General features: G+C 46.9%; 1 protein-coding gene across 2 annotated transcripts in view; it reads left to right on the forward strand.

The window, feature by feature from the left end:
- LOC126981568 (irregular chiasm C-roughest protein-like) overlaps positions 1–19,272 on the forward strand; it is an 86,155-nt gene that overhangs the window by 27,698 nt on the left and 39,185 nt on the right. For both annotated transcript variants that reach the window (XM_050832966.1, XM_050832967.1), the window contains exons 6-9: positions 7,114–7,213; positions 8,838–9,017; positions 12,568–12,826; positions 16,151–16,309. In XM_050832966.1, coding sequence (XP_050688923.1) covers positions 7,114–7,213; positions 8,838–9,017; positions 12,568–12,826; positions 16,151–16,309 — 698 coding nt within the window. The remainder of the gene's footprint in view (positions 1–7,113; positions 7,214–8,837; positions 9,018–12,567; positions 12,827–16,150; positions 16,310–19,272) is intronic.

A 19,272-nucleotide genomic window follows, 5' to 3' on the forward strand; every position in this document is an offset into this window, starting at 1 on the left:
TGTGCCCCGGATGAGTAGCTCCGTGTGTGGGGGGGGCGGGGAAAGGGGAGGGGTACGGGGTAGGTATGTGTGTGTGTGTTTGTACGTGTGCTATGTGTCTCCTTAATCATCAGAAAGACAGGTATTCAAGTAGATATGTTTGGTTGTTGAAAGGAATGCATTGGTGTGGCCACTGGATAGATGTTCCTCTTTATCTTTTTTCTCTTTCTCTTTCTTCTCTCTCTCTCTCTCTCTCTCTCTCTCTCTCTCTCTCTCTCTCTCTCACACACACACACACACACACACACACACACACACACACACACACACACACACACACACACACACACACACACACACACACACACACACACACACACACACACACACATACACACACACACAAACGTATCGTGCAAGCAATGTTCTATAATGCTCCCCTTCGCACCTTCCTATATTCAAACCTTCTCAAGAAATCCTCCTTCCTCCCCCACCCCCCCCACACACACGCACACATACATACATATACCTACACACACACACACACACACACACGCCTACGTCTGCCTGTCTCCTCCACTTCTTCCCTCGAGTTTGCCTGAAGGAAGGAAGGATTCTGGCACGCGTTATGGGGCCTTTGCACGGGACAGATTGGTGAGGTGGCGGTGAAAGAAGAGTAAAGGAAGAGAAGGCGTGTATGAGCGAATAAGGTTTGAGCGCTTCCAGATCTGAGGCGAATAAGGATGTGAAAGGGAATGAAAACGGAAGGAGAGAGTGTGGATTTGTATGATTTTGTTTGTGTGTGTGTGTGTGTGTGTGTGTGTGTGTGTGTGTGTGTGTGTGTGTGTGTGTGTGTGTGTCTTTCTATCTGTCTTTATGTCTGTCTGTCGTGTTTGTCTTTTGTCTGTTTTCTCTTTCTTTTCTTCATTTACTATTCTTCTTCTCCTCCTGCTCCTCCTCCTCCTCCTTCTCCTCCTCCTCCTTCTTTTCCTCCTCCTCCTGTCATACTCCCTCTCGAAAAGTAAACTGAATGTTCATATCTCTGAAACCCCTCCAACATCTGTTTGTATTTCCTCTCACTAGCGCCCCCTCCTCCTCTTCCTCCTTCTCCTCCTTCTACCACTACTACCTCTCCTCCTTCTCCTCCTGCTCCGCCTGCTGGAAAAAGACGGGGCTCTGGGCGGTGTTCCTGAATCATGCAAGGGACAAGTCTAAAAGGAGAACAAGTCCTGCGCGGAGCAAAATTTGAGGCGGCCGAGAGCAGCACAAACACGGGCTGGCTTTCACCCCGGCCTGGCAGCGGCGCGCGACCCCGGCGAAACACGGCGAGCATCACGCACCCGTCGAAGGGCACGCCGCTGTGATGCATTTCATAAGCTCGTTTTGCTGGAGTTGTTGAGAAACGTTCGTGGGATCTCGGAAAGGGAGGAGCTATATAGAACGTTGACAGTGCGGAAGTGAAAATGGTAAGAAATTGCGTAGATTAGTTATTTTGAATTCATAGATGCTCATAAAGGAAAAGAACAGAAAAGGAGCGAAAATTTTATGCTTGAGATCTCGGGAAGGGAGGAGCTACATAGAAAGTTGACAGTAGGGAAATAAAAGATGTTAGAATATTGCGTAGATTAAATACTGAAGCTCATAAAATCTCATAAAGGAAAAGTGCAGAAAAGGAAGGGAAAGTACATGCGATATCGAGAATTGAATACCTACATAGGAAAGTGATATATGGAAATGAAAGATGCTGAAATATTGCGTAGATTAATTCCTCTCATAGCAGAAAAGTGCAGAAAAGGGGAGAAAAATGTATGTCATCTCGAGAAGGGAGCAGTTACATAGAAAATTGATGGTATGGAAGAGAAAGCTGCTGAACTATTGCTTAGATTAGTTTCTTTGGATCAATAGTCTCAAAAAAGGGAATATTTAACAGAACATCGATTTCGCTCAAACAGAGAAAGGTGAAATATATCCTTCGACCGATAAACGTCTAGAGGAAAAATGAAGACTCGAAACAGAAAATGAATAAGCACAACCTCAATTACGCAAAAAAATACAGTGCGGCAAAACATTTGAGATCTAAGCCCGAACATCAATCGAAAACTACACCGAACTGATAATTACAATACATGCTGGAGAAGAAAAACAAACACACTCAATAACACAAGACAAAAAAAATCAATGCTGTCCTTCTAGTAGCAAAGCAGATGTCGTTTCAAGCAGCCTTGTACTCAGTAACCTTTACCTTCACGACGACAAAGAGCGAAGTGAAGAAAAAGAGAAGACAGACATGCGAGTAGCGGGATTTTTTTTATTATCGTGTCCTTTTCTGTGCCCTTGAGCTGTCTCCTTTGTTGTAAAAAAATGCTACAAATACTCAGATACAGCTGACTTATTCCGTTCGTCTCTTGCATACGCTGATCATCTCGTTAAAGATTGAAGAGCATGGGGAGGGGGTAGGGAGGTTTGGTACGTGAGAAAATTACTGATTAACGCAAAACTAACGACGCTGCAACATCTGTAGTCGTACGGCAGATAGATGTAGGTCGTATTTCGGAGGGTGGGGAGGGTTGGACGTGGGTAAAGAGGTCAGGTAAAGGAGAAATGGGGAGGGTTGGACGTGGGTAAGGAGGTCAGGTAAAGGAGAAATGGGGAGGGTTGGACGTGGGTAATGAGGTCAGGTAAGGGAGAAAATAGGGAAGGTTGGACTGAGGTAGAAGGGTCAGGTGAGGGAGAAAATGACTGATAAATGTAAAACTATAGACTCTGCAACATCTATGGTCGAAAGGCGGATGGATGCAGGTTGTATGTCGGAGTTTCGGGAGCGTTGGGGGTGGGTAGGTAGGTCAGAGAGGAGAGACACTGACTAAAGCAAAACAACCAACGCTTTATCAATGGTCGTATGGCGGATGAACTGAGTCGTATGTCGGAAATTAGAGAGGTTTGGAAGTGGGCAGGAAGGTCAGGGAGGAGAGCCAATGCATGATTTACGGAACAGGTAGGTCAATCAAGAGAGGTGGTGAATGATTAAAGGAAAACTACCGGCGCTGCATCTATGGTCGTGTGGAGAATATACGTAGGTCGTATGTCTGAGGTTCGGGAGCGTTGGACGTGGGCAGGTTCGCGAGGGAGGAGAGCCAATGCATGATTTACGGAACATGTAGGTCAATCAGGAGAGGCGGTGAATGATTGAAGGAAAACTACCGGCGCTGCACCTATCGTCGTATGGAGGAAAGATGTAGGTCGTATGTCTGAGGTTCGGGAGCGCTGGACGTGGGCAGGAAGGTCAGAGAGAACCAATGCATGATTTACGGAACATGTAGATCAGTGGAGAAAGGCAGAGAATGATCAATTAAAAACTACCGGCGCTGCATCTATCGTCGTATGGGAGAGGAGAGGAAGACATGGAGAGAGGAAGAGAGAGGGAGAGAAAAGGGCGTGATAGTTAGGAGACAACATCCACGGCCAACACAGCAACAGAAAAGGTCACGAATCAACCTCTGCCATTACAACACTGCCTTCTTGTGTAACAGCCCCGAGGAGACGCACACGCACACGCACACACACACACACACACACACACACACACACACACACACACACATGAACCAGCTGGAATTCCATCACACACGGAAAAAAGAGAGAGAGAGAGAGAGAGAGAGAGAGAGAGAGAGAGAGAGAGAGAGAGAGAGAGAGAGAGAGTTAGAGAGAGAGGCAGACAGAGTGAGAGATAGAGAGAGAGAGAGAGAGAGAGAGAGAGAGAGAGAGAGAGAGAGAGAGAGAGAGAGAGAGAGAGAGAGAGAGAGAGAGAGAGAGAGAGAGAGAGAGAGAGAGAGAGAGAGAGAGAGAGAGAGAGAGAGAGAGAGAGAGAGACGTTGTAGGATGTAGCTGGAGTAAAAAATCAAAAGAGCAGAGCAACACAATCCCAGCCCCGCGTCAGCACAAGGAAGGAATGCTGTGCTGGCGGCTGTTCGGCTCGCGGGAGGAAACAGAGAAAGGCAACAGCAAGAGAAAATAATAAAACTGGGCCATCAAGAACAACGGGACTAGTAACAGAAGTAGGAACAGGAACGCAAACAGACAGCGGAACGTACCCGGAAAAAAAATAACATACCCGATACAATGGGAATAACAATAAAAGTAATAACAGGAACACAAACAGAGAAAGGCAACAGCAAAACAAAACGAAAAAATAAATCTGGCCCACCAAGAACAGCGAAACCAGTAACGAAAGTAATAACGTAACAAAGCAACAGAGTAACAGCGGAAGGAACCTGAAAAGATAACTACAGTAGTATTATAAGCCATCGAAAATAATACAGAGGAAATAATAACACCTATTATTTCTACTGATAAGAACACAAAAATAATCGAACAGGATAACAGGTCTCGCGATGTCACTCTGGAAGGTCAGGAACACGTAAACACACAGGAGGAAGGGCAGAACTTTCTACTACAGGTGTAAATCCAGCACTTTACCTGTCTCCTTGCGCGGCTAGATGTCCCGAGGCTCTGTACAAGTGGATGGAGACGCGGGGGACAGGAGGGAGGGGTTGTCTCTCTTCCTCCTCCTTCTCCTCCTCCTCTTACGTGGCCTCCCCTTCATCGTGCTTTTCTCCAAACTTTTCTTGCTCTGTTTCGTTTACTTTATCCCTCTCTGGTTCAATGTCTCCTTCAGCACACTTATAGATTCTAATCTTTAGGAAAAGTTTTGACGCACAGATACGGAAGTTAGAATTGACATTTCTGAGTCTCTTTCTCTCGCATGAATTCTTGAAAGCTGCGCCAACTTATATTTCCGGAGCAATACTTATTTTCTCTTTTGCCTCGCGGGAGCACAGCACAACACTTCTATTTTCTTTTCTGGCGCCATTAACTTCCCACTAGTGACGCCACGCACCGCCACGGACGAGGCTTGCGAACATGTCCCGCTGCAAAAGAAAAAGAAAAACAGATCAGTCATGACAGCTGGAAAAGAGAACAAATCAATTTAAAAACAAACAACAGAATTTCAACAAACTCGTGGCTCTTCATTCTTAAGGCAATGATAAGAATCGAGCCTCCTCTACCACACAAGAACGAAAGAGCGTACAGAATTTATCCAAAGTCTCCCCTTTATAAGAAATCATATTCCCTTTATCATATTATAAACTGCATTTCACCATTATCCATTATCCATTATCCATCAAATTCACGGGTATCCATAATTCAGTGTATGTGGTAATGTATCTAAAACCTTCCCCTCACTTCCATGTTCTCAAAGTCCTTATGTATTTCCTTTGTTTATTTATTCTGTACTTCACCTCCATCATAGTTCTTAGGTGTATCCATTATCCATCACGTTCACGAATATCCACAACAAAGTATATTCATTCGTTCAGTAATTCATTTGGAGGTTGTTGTTTGTTTATATCAATGTACTCAAAGTTCTTTTACCTCTTCTTTCCAATGTCTCTCAGCTTCATTACCTCTCTCATGTGTGTAAATTACCCTTAGCTTAACCCCCACCCTTGCTATAACACGCTCCCTGTACCCACCAGCACCGTCACCTACACAACCCTACCTATAACCACCACCACCATCGCCAACACCACAACCACCACCACTCTCAATGCATCCACCATCCCCACAACCACCTTTCACTCGCTGTACCTATCACCACCACCATTATCCCCAAATCCTTACCTATAACCCCCATCAACACCCTCAATATATCCACCACCACCACCCCCACTACCACGACAACCATCATGACCAGAAACGTACCTAGACCCACCATCACCACCACCCTCAATGTACCCACCAGCCAGCGCCCCGGGACCCCACCAGAAGAGCCGCCAAATAATGCCATTGAGGGCCGCGCAAGGAGGTCCCGGCGGGCATTAGCATTATAAGAATACATCGAAGGCGGAGAAAATAATCCACACCTCGATGTTATTCCGACCACATCATTATTTTTCGACACTGGCCCTCAAGGAGACTAGGTGGCGGAGGGGAGGAGGGAGGGGGAGAGAGAGAGAGAGATCTGAATTCTGTGTTTTGTTTCTGATTTGAGCCACTGGTTCTTGTGTTCTCTCTCTCTCTCTCTCTCTCTCTCTCTCTCTCTCTCTCTCTTTTCCTCTCTCTCTGATGCTCGGATTGGTTTTCCTTTCTTGCTGAATCCTCCATTCCACCCACCTACTCTCTCTAACTCTCACTCTCTCTCTCTCTCTCTCTCTCTCTCTCTCTCTCTCTCTCTCTCTCTCTCTCTCTCTCTCTCTCTCTCTCTCTCTCTCTCTCTCTCTCTCAGTTCCCTACTTTGCCTTTATCCTGAGGTTACACGATATTTACACATTCCCGCCTCCTCCTCCTCCTCCTCCTCCTCCTCCTCCTCCTCCTCCTCCTCCTCCTATCACTTCCTCTTTAACCTTTACCTCCTCCTGCTCATCCTTCTCCTTCGTCCTTTGTTTCTCTATCATTTATATTCACATTCATCTTCCTTTTCTCTGTTCCCGTCACTTTCTTCGGTTCTTGCTTCATGGAGCCTCAACTTTGCCCTCCTCCTCCTCCTCCTCTTCCTCCTCCTTCCCTCGAACGCCCCGGGCCGCCCCCACTACAGAGGATCCCAAACCAAGCCTCAACGATGCTCGCTCGCCCCGAAAGAATATTTTCCACTGGATGTGACGTTTTCTGCCACGAGGAGGAAACGAGGGGAGGAACACACACACACACACACACACACACACACACACACACACACACACACACACACACACACACACACACACACGGTATACATACATACATACATACACATACATACACACACAGCTGTGTGTGTGTGTGTGTGTGTGTGTGTGTGTGTGTGTGTGTGTGTGTGTGTGTGTGTATGTGTGTGTGTGTGTGTGTGTGTGTTTTCTGGGATAAAGGAAAGGAAGGAGGAAGATTACGAATACAATCATGGTTATTGATCTTTCCTCATCTCCTCCTCTACCTCATAATATTCTACTTCTACTACTACTACTACTACTACTACTACTCACTACTCCTGAGCTCGTATGTCAAGGTGTCGCTAAAACGTTTATGTATCTGTCTTAATTCAACGTTTCTGTACTAAGACGTATTGGTAATGTGTGTGTCTTGTGTTCCGTGTTTCAGGTGGTATCACAACAGCGAGATCCTGCCTAACGAGACCTCCAGGACCTTGATGCTGAGGAAGATCTCGCGGAGCCTCCACCAAGACAGCGTGTCGTGCGAGGTGGGTGAGGTGGGGACAGAGAGACATAGACAGACAGACAGAGACGGACAAAAAGACAGACAGACAGACAGAGACAGACAGTAAAAAAAGACAGACAGATAGACAGACAGACATAGATAAACAGACATACAGAAAGACAGACAGACGAAAAGAAAGACAGACAGACAAACAGGCAAAAAGACGCAGATAGTCAGGCAGACGGACTAAGACGAAGAAACAGACAGACAGACAGACAGACAGACACACACACACACACACACACACACACACACACACACACACACACACACACACTGATAAATTAGAAAGAGCGATAGATATTCACTGACCAGATTCACAACATAATATACACAAAACATTATATAACAAAACACAATCACTCTCAGAATGTAAAATTACACAAACACACAGAAAAAAAACGTCAAAATCGGAGAGCCATTAATTTTTTTCCAAGTTTTTCCCCTTTTTTTCCTTTGTTTTCCCTCTTTTTTTTTAATCAGAATCTTGAATCACACAAACAAAAATAAGTGGAAATCGGAGGTCCATTTTTTTTTTCCTATGTTGCTCCTTCCCTTTTTTCCTCTTTCTAATTACGTCAAAATCTTGAATCACACAAACAAAAAACGTGGAAATCAGAGGACCATAATTTTTTTCCTAGTTTTCTCCCTTTTTTTTCCTTTTTTTCCTCCCCTGAGTGGGCTTAAGCGGACATATTTCCTCTCCCGTGTTTGCTTTGCCCCTCGTCGGCGTGGCGGGCGTCTACTTTTGATGTACAACTCGTTTCGTCCTCGAGCAAGGCAATTAATGGTATTCAAACACAATTACCGACACGTCCATGTAGTTAGACCTAGTTACACGACTATTTGGCTTGTGCTCGCTTCTGTATTTACTTTCTATAGAGAGTACGTTGATTCCTTTCCCTCCTCCCCTTCTGTAGACTTGCCTCGTGCTCCTACATGCTCCGCTTTCTCTGATTATAATTATTTAGTCCTGAAGTTTTGCCTCCTTCAGCTCTTCCTGCCTCTCCATTATCTCTCTGTCTGCCTCTGCCTTCTCTTGTGATATTATACGAGTGAACTTTTGCCTCCCTCAGCTCCTTTTTTTTTTCCTTTTGCTTATCTCTGTCTATCTCTGTCTCTGTCGGTCTGCCTGTCCATCACTCTCAGCATACATCACTTTCATATTATCTGATTCTTTCTGTTCTCATACTGTCTCACTTTTGCCTCTTCCTTGACCTTTTCTTTCTCTTTCTATTTTTCTTCTTCCTTCTCCTCCTCCTCTTCCTTTCTCACATAATTTACTACCTTTTCAAAATCTACCTCATCCCTCCTTTGCTTTTTTCTTCAATCTACATTAATATTCAGCTTCCTTTTTTTTAATTTCCATCACTTTCATCTCTTCTTCTTTCTTTACTCTATTCTCACACTTAACCTTTTCTTTCTCCTCTTACTTTTCTTTCTCCTCCTACTTTTCTTTCTCCTCTTACTTTTCTTTCTCCTCTTACTTTTTTTTCTCCTACTTTTTCCTGGAAGCCTTGTATTCAACCCCTATTCTCTTCTTCCTTCTCTCTTTCCTCACACGTCCTAACCTACTTCTCCTTCCTGTTCCCCCGCGGCCTTCCCAGGTGACCAACGTTGTGGGGTCGGCCAAGAAGTCCCTGGGGGTGCAGGTTCAGTACGGGCCCGCCTTCCGCACGCTACCGAGGGACGTGATGGCGGAGACGGGCAAGGAGGTGACGCTCAACTGTGACGTGGACTCGCACCCTCCCGCCACCGTTACCTGGCTACGTGAGGGCTCCAGGCAGGTAAGAGCCGCTTTTAACACCTTTCTTTTATCGCCTGACGTGACGCTTCATTCTCTTACGTGGAGGACATGAGAGAGGGAATGAAAGGAGTAGAAGAAAATAGAAGAGGAATGAGAGGACTGAGTGAAAAGGACTAGGGAAGAAAGGGGAATAAAGGGGAAGGGAAGAAGTTGGAACTGCAGAGACTAAGAGAGATAGAGAGAAGTGAGGGAGACACGAACAAGAGCAAACAGACTAGTAAGGATAACAGAAGGAAAGAAGAATGAGGGAAACATAGAGAAACAAAGGGACTAGTAAGGTGGAGGAAGAAGAGGGGAATGAGGAAGAAAGAGGGGGAAGAGAGAGAGAGAGAGAGAGAGAGAGAGAGAGAGAGAGAGAGAGAGAGAGAGAATCAAAGTACTATGGATGTGAGGGAAGCAAAGGAGAATGAGAAGGACAGAGATGAAAGAAAGGGAAGTAAAGAAGCATTGGGGGGAACATGGGAACACAGGGGAACAAAAAGATAAAAGTAGCGAGGGAACTAGGATGTAAGGGACGCAAAAGGGGACTAAGGGGAATAAGGGGAAAGAGGGGAACAGACAGAGACAAAGGCATCGAGGGGGCAGGGAGGGGAGGAATGGTTGAGGGGTAAAAGGGAGGCAGAGAGAGAAGCATAGAGGGGAAGAAGACGAAAGGGGGCAGAAAGAGACCAAGGGAACTATGGGTCTGAGGGAAGCAGATGAGAATGGGGAAACACAGAGAGGAAAGCGAGGGAAATAGAGGGGTACTGAAGGGACTGAGTGGAGAGAGGAGAACAAAAAGAGAAGCGAGGGGAAGGAAATAAGGGGACTAAGGGGAGAGAGGGGGAAGGGTCAGGAAGAGACAGAAGGAAGAGAGGGTGCCAGAGGAGCACGGAGGGGAAGGAGAGGACCAAAGGGGGAATAAAGAGGCAAGGGCAGAGAGAGGGCAGGGAGGGGTCAGGGAGGGGAGGATGAGAGACAGAGGGAAGAGAGGGAACCAGAGGAGCACTGAGGGTAAGGAGAGAACCAAAGGGGGAATAAAGAGGCAAGGGCAGAGAGAGGGCAGGGATGGGTCAGGGAGGGGAGGATGGGAGACAGAGGGAAGAGAGGGAACCAGAGGAGCACTGAGGGTAAGGAGAGAACCAAAGGGGGAATAAAGAGGCAAGGGCAGGGAGAGGCCAGTGAGGGGTCAGGGAGGGGAGGATGGGTCGAGGGGAGCAGAGAAAACGGAGGCCACGGGTGCAACGGGACAGCCGCCTCAGCAAGTTTGGGAGGCAAGGATTTGACTTGTTGACAGGACTCCCGGAAACTCCTACCGGCCTAACCTTGTCTTGGGTTTTTGTCTGTCTCTCTGTGTGTCTCTCTCTCTCATTCTCTTTCTTCTTCTGTGTTTATTTATTCTTCCTCTTTCCCTTTCTTTTGTTTTTTTCTGCGTGTCCCTTTTTTCTCTCTTTCCTTTTCCTTCCATCGTGATTCTTGTGTTTGTTTTCTTCCTTATTTTTGGATGTGTGGGAGGTGGAAAGATTTTGGTCTATTCCATTTTTTTTTCTAATGACGTGTGTGTGTGTGTGTGTGTGTGTGTGTGTGTGTGTGTGTGTGTGTGTGTGTGTGTGTGTGTGTGTGTGTGTGTGTGTGTGTGTGTGTGTGTGTGTGTGTGTGTGTGTGTGTGTGTGTGTGTGTGTGTGTGTGTGTGTGTGTGTGTGTGTGTGTGTGTGTGTGTATCTTAAATGATTCTGTCTTGTCTGCTCTCAACTTTCTCTTACGTTCCCTTTCTCTCTCTCTCTCTCTAACTCCTCCAGGCATTTCTACATTTCCTCCCACAATCTTCCTCTCCTCCACCTCCTCCTCCTCCTCCTTTCTTCCTTCACCTCCACTTCCTCCACTTTCTCCCTCTCTCCATGCACACCTCAAAAGATACCGCAGTCGCCACATTATTACTGGCCTGCGAGATAAAAGCCTCTCATTAGGCCAGGTAAGGCAGGTGGGCTGTTGACGGTGCGTGCCGGGTTGGCTTGTGGCTTGGTTTGACCCGCTCCCCGCCCGGCTTGTTTCCCTGCTTACCTCGGGACGCCTTGCTCGCCCGCTCGCTCGCTCGCTACTCCTCCTTCCTTCCTTACTCCTGCCTTGTGTCTTGATTGCGTGTTCATAGAGGTAGCGGATTAGCATGTCACTCTGCCTTTATTTCTTTTTTTTTTTTTTTACGAGGTGATTTTGTTGTTTTGCTTTTCTCTTTGTGAGTCTATTTTTGTCTCTATTTGTTTGCTTGGTTGTTAGTTCTGATGATGGGTCTTTCTCTGTCTGTAGTCTGTATTTGTCTGTTTTTCTGTCTGTCTGTCTGTTTGTATGTATGTCTTTCTTCCTCTCTGTCTGTCTGTCCCTCTGCCTTCCTGTCTGTCTGTCTGCCTGCCTCCCTGTCTGTTCCTGTCCTTGTCTGTGTCCGTCTCTGTCTCCGTCTGTCTCTCTCTCTCTCTCCCCTTCCCAATATTTTTCCTCTCTCTCTCTCTCTCTCTCTCTCTCTCTCTCTCTCTCTCTCTCTCTCTCTCTCTCTCTCTCTCTCTCTCTTCCCTTTCTTCCTGTGATCCCTTCTGTGATCCGGGCAGCCGTTCCCTACAAACTTTTATTTTTCCCGTCCGCTCTCCGCCAGCCAATCATTTCATCTTTCCCTCGCAGCCGCCAGGGCGCAGTAACTATCCTCCCCTAATTTTAGTTCCCCTAAAAAAAAGGCTCAATAACCGCCGCGGGATAATCACTGCAGCTCCTTATCAGCGGATCACGCAGCTGTACCTCGTGAACCCTCCGCGAGATTTATAAATACATCAGGCTAAACACGCACCTATGTTGTTAAGGTTTTCTCTCTCTCTCTCTCTCTCTCTCTCTCTCTCTCTCTCTCTCTCTCTCTCTCTCTCTCTCTCTCTCTCTCTCTCTCTCTCTCTCTCTCTCTCTCTGAAGACAAAAGCCAAAGCACCTTCTCAGCGTTTCGATCCAGCCGGCTTTGTCTTTTATATTTCTATGTAAATCGATGCATGTAATTGTTTGTCTGTTTGTCCGTGTCTGAGTGTGCTGCTTCTATTATTTCTGTGGGTCTCCTTGCCTGTCTATCTTGCCTCTCCTTCTCTGTTTGTCTCTGTTTGTGCTTGTCTGTCTGTGTATCTCGCTTACCTTTTGTTTATCTTTGTTTACTAATCTATCTTTCTGTTTATGTATATATGTCTGCCTGTCAGTCAGTCTGTTATAACCAGCATGTCTATTTGCTTAGCTCTCTTCTTTCCTTTCTACTCCCTCCTCCTTTCTCTACTTAAGCATTTTCCCATTCGCTTGTCTATATGTCTGTCTGTCTGTCTACCTGGCTGTCCCTCTCCTCTTTCCACTCTCATCTCTTCGTCTACTTGTCTGTTTGTATATGTCTGTTGGCCTGACTGTCTGTAATAAATGTCTACCTGTCTGTCTGTCTACCAACCTACCTGTCCTGCTTCTCTCCTAATGTCTATTCCCTTCTCTTCTCAAAGGTATACCAGCTTATCAACCTGCTTGTCCCTCTTCTACTTCTTCAGGTACTCGGGACGGGGCAGGAGCTCGTGGTGGTGGTCGGCCCAAGCACAGCGGGGCTCTACGTATGTGTGGCGCACGTTCGGAGCTTTCCTGACCTGCGGGGGAGCGTGCGGGTGCTGGTGAAGGGCCCGCCGACCATCGTGAGCGCCGGAGAGCAGGAGGGGCGCATGGGGGACACGGTGAGCCTCGAGTGCAGCACCGTGTCCATCCCCAGCCCCATCCGCGTCACCTGGACTTACAACGGCCGGGAGGTGGACCTGAGTGAGTGGCGGGGCGGTTGGGGTGGTTGGGTTGTGGGTGGGTGGGGGGGTTGGGGGTTATGTGGGAGGGGTTATTGTGGGGATTGTGTGTGTTTGTGTGGCCGTTTACCTGTCTTTGTCTGTCATTTTGTCTGTGTGTGTTCGTGTTTGTCTGTCTGCATTTGCTTGTCTGTCTGCTTGTTGTTTGTTTGTCTTTTATAACTGTCTTTTTGTCTGTCTTAAAGTGTGTGTGTGTGTGTGTGTGTGTGTGTGTGTGTGTGTGTGTGTGTGTGTGTGTGTGTGTGTGTGTGTGTGTGTGTGTGTGTGTGTGTGTGTGTGTGTGTGTGTGTGTGTGTGTGTGTGTGTGTATGTGTGTGTGTGTGTGTGTCACGAAAAAAAACATTAAAGAAAACTTAGAGCTTACGAAAGTTAGGCCTTTCCTTTTTTTATTTTGCTTATACGAAAATAGGCAGACGAATCACTAAAATCATGACTAAGTGGCTGAAATAGACAGGTAAATAAAGAATCTCCATAAATACCGTTCACCTGCCTAAGAAAAATAAAGGCAGAGGCGAGAACAAAAATGAAGACGCTTTGTGATCACGTTCAGGATTATTTTTATAAGCATAGTACAGATTCGCAGCCTCTTGTCGGGCGGGCTTCGTGTTCTCGCGTCTCCCGGCCTAGGCTGACGACCTTCCCCGCCTATTGTTGTCTTCGAGGGCTGCGGGATGGCCGATTCTGGCGCGTTAATGGGAAGGTATTTGTGCGTCACTCCGAAGTATGTCTGTTGAGGCGTGAGTGGGACACTAAGAGGACACTTATCTTTTTTTTTTTACAGCAAAGGAGACAGATCAAGGGCTTAAAAAAAAAAGAAAACAATAATGAAAAAAAGCCCGCTACTTACTGCCCCTAAAAAGACTGGAGAGGAGTGGCCGATAAAGATAAGTATTCCAGATGATAAACGGAGTAGGGCACGCCAAGAGAGCACCGTTGCCAGATTATCGTACTCAGAGCCGCGTATTTACCGGTTTCTGGCCCGTAAATGTTGCCAAGAAACACCAACAATTAACCACTTTATCGATAATTTTATATGAAGTCAGTTTTGGGGGTGGAGGAGACAGTTTTTAGGTTGGAAATCGGCACACAGAGGCTGAGTACGACAATATGGCACCGTTGCAAGAGAGGAAAGACGCGAGTAAAGACACCAAAAGGACAGATTAATGAACGCGGCACAGGAGTAAAAATAAATATCCGAGGTGATAAACTGAGAGCAAAAACACACCAGGATATAAAAAAGGGCGTTGAGTGGACCACCATGAGGACAAAGTGATCAACGCGGCACAGGAGTAAATATAAATATTCTAAGTGCTAAACTGACAGAAAAAATACACGAAGATAAAAAAAAAAGGCGTGATTAGGACACCAAGAGAACACGACAAGTAAAGACACACCAAGAGCAGCAGAGGAGTCAGTTCAGGGACATAAAAAAGGTAACAAAAGTGAAAAAAAAAGGCCGCTACTTACTGCCGAAAAATAGGTCAATTTCGGGAGGAGAGGTGTCCCGATACCTTCTTAAAACAATGGAACTACGGATCACAATTGGAGGACACGCTAAAATGAAGCTAACAACGCACCAAGAGAAAAAAAGTGTTAATATGCTACATGGAAGCTTAAAAGCAATAGGAATAGTATTACATTTCTAGGAAAAATCCCCCGGAGTAATTACTTCGCCGGAGGGAGAGAAAAGAAAGGAATAATATCCCACGCGCGCAAACTCTTAATCTGCGACAAAAACTGAAAAATAAAATAAAAACACATTTGGAGAGGTATATTCTCTGCACTCTTGCAGACTCTTCCCTCACACTACCCTGGGCTGCCTTTTGCTTCTAATAGGCGACGCACGATACACTGTAAGTACAAATTCACGCCCTATACTAAAGTTCAAGGCCACGTACAGCCCGAATATACTAAAGTTCAAGGCCACGTACAGCCCGAATATACTAAAGTTCAAGGCCACGTACAGCCCGAATATACTAAAGTTCAAGGCCACGTACAGCCCGAATATACTAAAGTTCAAGGCCAAGTACAGCCAGAATATACTAAAGTTCAAGGCCACGTACAGCCCGAATATACTAAAGTTCAAGGCCAAGTACAGCCAGAATATACTAAAGTTCAAGGCCACGTACAGCCCGAATATACTAAAGTTCAAGGCCACGTACAGCCCGAATATACTAAAGTTCAAGGCCACGTACAGCCCGAATATACTAAAGTTCAAGGCCACGTACAGCCCGAATATACTCAAGTTCAAGGCCACGTACAGCCCGAATATACTCAAGTTCAAGGCCACGTACAGCCAGAATATACTAAAGTTCAAGGCCAAGTACAGCCCGAATATACTAAAGTTCAAGGCCACGTACAGCCAGAATATACTCAAGTTCAAGGCCACGTACAGCCCGAATATACTCAAGTTTAAGGCCACGTACAGCCCGAATATGTACCTTTGAAAGCATCTGGTTGGCATTCCTCTTGTTTCCATGTTAAGACTTCTCCTTTTGACTCCCCTGCCAGTTTAAGTTTAGAGTCACGTGTTATGAAAAGTTGAAGGCCGCACAAAACCCGAGTATGTATCTTTTGTAGCATCTGTCTGTCTGTTGTATTCCTAAGTTAAATCTGTCTGGCATTCGTTAAATTTCTAAGTTGAATCCATTCCCTCTGACTCCCTTCCCTCCTGGTTCTCCCCGCAGGTGATCCACAATACACATTTGTTAAAAGTCTATAAGTTCAAGGCCGTGCAAAACACAATCACCTTTTGGATCATCTGGTTGGGATTCACTTGCTTCCCGTGTTAATTCTATCGCCTCTGACCTTTCCTCCTGGTTCTTCCCAGAGACGATCCGCAATACACTCTAAATTAACATTCATGCTCTACGATAAGGTCAAGGCCGCGCGAAAAAACAACCTGTACCTCTTGAAGCATCCGTCTGGCATTTGTTTAGTTCTCATGTTAGGTCCATCGCTTCTGACTCCCTTTTCTTCACGTTCTTCCCCAGGTGACCCTCGATACACATAAGTTCAAAGTCGCACAAAACTAGTATATGTGTCTTTTAATCATCTGGCTGACGTTTTTTTTTCCCCGTGCTAAATCTATCACCTTTGAGTCCCTCTTCTGGTTATTCCTCAAGGCGACATGCAATACACTTGAAGATCAGAATAACGCTCTGCAATAATTCAAGGACGAGCAAAAACATAATCTGTACCTTTGGAAGTATATGACAAGCATTTGTTTCATTCTCGTGCTAAATCTATCACCTCTGACTCCCTTCCCTACTGGTTCTTCCCTCAGGCGACCCGCGTTACGAGGTGGTGGTGGACAGGCAGGAGGAGGGGCTTCGCAACGTGCTGGTGATCCACGACGCCGACACACACGACTTCGGTGCTTACAATTGCTCGGTGGTGAACGAGTACGGCGTCGCCAGAAAGCAGATCCGCCTCAACGAAGAGAGTGAGTGTTCCCCCGAGACTGCCGCTCCTGGCTTCTCCTCATAACTTTCCCTCACCGCAAAGATTTTTCCCTTTAAAGCCTTCTACAGTACAATGACCTTAACCTCAAGCATAAAATCTTTCTAAAGTACCATTTCAGATCCTTTTTCCAAGTTAATCTCATTTTTAACATTGGAAATAAAAATCATTCGAGTGCGTATAAAACTCTACGGAAACCTCCATCCACATTCTACTAACCCTGTTACTGCCCTATGCAAACTCATCCACTCTTCCTACCTTAAAAAATCCATTAAACCATAAATTATCCCCTAAAGAACCATTCCACATAGCTACAAAATCTCCAGTCGCTCTTAATTAAGTTCTTGCTAAACCCCCGAAATTGTAATCACGGGCCATCTGCTAAACCCTCTTCACACAACTACAAAACCCTCCCTAGCCTTTATAAGTCGTTTCTAGCCGCCCGAAACTCTCATCACGACGCGACTCCACTCCTTCCTTCATCCACGCCGCGAGGAACGGGCGGTGTATTAGTTGAGTCTCCCGTCGAGCTGGCTTAGTGTCCTCAAGTCAGAGACGAGGCAGTGAGCGTAGCCAGGCGTATCCGTTCAGGCTCGCACGATGAAAGGGAGACACAGACGAAGGCGGGGGAGAGAGGGGAAGGGGAGAGACAAGGGAGAGAGGGAGAAAGCAATGGGGAGACAGACGAAGACAGCAGAGAGAGGGATGGGAGAGACAGGGGAAGGAGGGAGACAGCGACGGGGAAAGACGAAGACAGGGGAGAGAGGGAAAGGAAAGACATTGATGGGAGGGAGAGAGCGATAGGGAGACAGGGGAGAGAAAGAGGGAAAGGAAAGACATTGAAGGGAGGGAGAGAGCGATAGGGAGACAGGGGAGGGAGGGAGGGACAGTAAGAATAAAAGAGAGGGAAGAGGACAAGAGGGACAAACTACAGTAAAAGAAGAGGGAAAATGAGAGAGAGACGACGCTCCTCCTTCCTTCATCCACTCCTCGCCTTTAAAGCTTTCTACAGTACAATTTGAGACTTTTACGAGACAGGGAGAGAAAGAGGGAAACACAGATTCACAGACAGGGGAGAGAGAGAGAGGGAGAGAGAGGGAGAAAGGGGAGAGATAGAGGGAAGAGATAGAGATGCTAGCGGGAAAGAGGGGGAGGGGAAGGGAGGAAAGAGGAGAGGTTGCGGGAAGAGGGAGAGGAGGAGGAGGAGGAGGAGGAAGAGAGGAGGAATGCTTGTGTCCCTGTGCTTGTGTGCGCGTGGAGGAGCCTTGAAGCAGTACACGGGAGGAGGAGGAGGAGGAGGAGGAGGAGGAGGAGAAGGAGGAGGAGGAGGAGGAGGAGGGGGGGGGATTAGGGAGGCAGGATCAAAGGGTTCACGCTGTATAAGGTCTCCGGTCCGCCAGGCAGCCTCGCGAGCCCCAACATTTACTACAAATACTCGGTTTGCGGGGGAATTCTGCACACACACGAGAACAACATAATTCCACGCTCAGCTAAATGGTTCACGTGATACCAGTAACACCTCGCACACGCACACGCAAACACGTACGCACACAACCTCTCCCTCTCTCTCTCTCTCACACACACACACACATGCACGGCTTCACACATACATGCACGCTCTTTCATACACACGCATTCCCGTTCTCTCAGATTTTCTTATACGTACACACACAAAAAAAAAACATACTGAGAGCGAGAGAGGAGGAGACGCACACGCACACACACACACACACACACACACACACACACACACACACACACACAGACACACACAGATGGAAGACAATTGCTTTATTTCCTACGATTAATCTAAAGTTGCGTCGAATCTCACGCTTTGACTCCTTCCCAAGTCCCGACGCCGAATAGAAACGGAGGCTTCAGGATGGGACCCCACCCCTCCCCCCACCCCTGCTGCCCCTCTCTCTCTCTCTCTCTCTCTCTCTCTCTCTCTCTCTTGCTTCCCACCCCTGTTTCTCCATCCCCTGCTATCTCTTCGTTCGTTCCTCTTACCATGCATTCCCTTCCTCATTCCTTTTCTCTCTCCCCTGCCCCTACCACCCCTTTTCTGTACCCTTGCTGCCCCCTGTGTTTCCCTTCTTCACTCCCTTACTCCCTACCCTTCCCCTACCATACCCCGCTGTCCCCTTGTTTCTCCTCTCTTCTGCTTCCCTTTCCCCTGTTTTCCCTTCCCTTTCCACCTCTTCGTTCGATTCTCTTTCTGTGCATCCCTTTCCTCACTCCCTTTCTCTCTCCCCTGCCCCTACCACCCCCTGTTGCTCCCCAATATCTTCCACCCTTACCCCACCCTTGCTCCCCACCCCTATTTCTCCCTCCCCTGTTGTTATTTCGTTCGTTCCTCTTACCATGCATCCCCTTCCTCACTCCCATTCTCTCTTCCCTGACACTTCTATTCTTCTTTATATTCTTCAGTTGCTGCGTTCCCTTCACCGTGCATTCCACTTCTTCCTTCCTCATTCTCTTACCGGCCATCTCTCCTCCCCTCCTACCATACATTCCCGCCCTCATTCTCTCCCTAGCCACTCTATCGTCCCCCATTCCATCCCTCTTCCCTCACCGTCCCATTACCGTCCTATTTTCGCCCCACTTATCGTCATTCTGCCTCCCTGCCCCTCTTTAGTTTTCCAGTGTCATCCTCGCAGCGGCAACATCCTTCCCTCACCCTAAGCTCAGCCAGTCTTCGTGTTCTCAGTATCTTCTTTCGACAGCATCCTCCTCCTACTCTTCCACTACTCTCAATGCAGGAGTAGCATCATTATCTTTTCGGCATCCTCATCCATCTCTCATCCACCCCCATCATTATCTTTTCGGCATCCTCATCCTTCTCTCATATACCCCATCTTCATTTTTTCAATATCCTATCCTTATCCTACCCACCCCTCTCTCACCGCATCCTTGTCCTTCCAGCATGCTCATCCTACTCTCATC

The sequence above is a fragment of the Eriocheir sinensis genome, chromosome 48 (genome assembly GCF_024679095.1).
Source record: "Eriocheir sinensis breed Jianghai 21 chromosome 48, ASM2467909v1, whole genome shotgun sequence".
NCBI lineage: Eukaryota > Metazoa > Arthropoda > Malacostraca > Decapoda > Varunidae > Eriocheir > Eriocheir sinensis.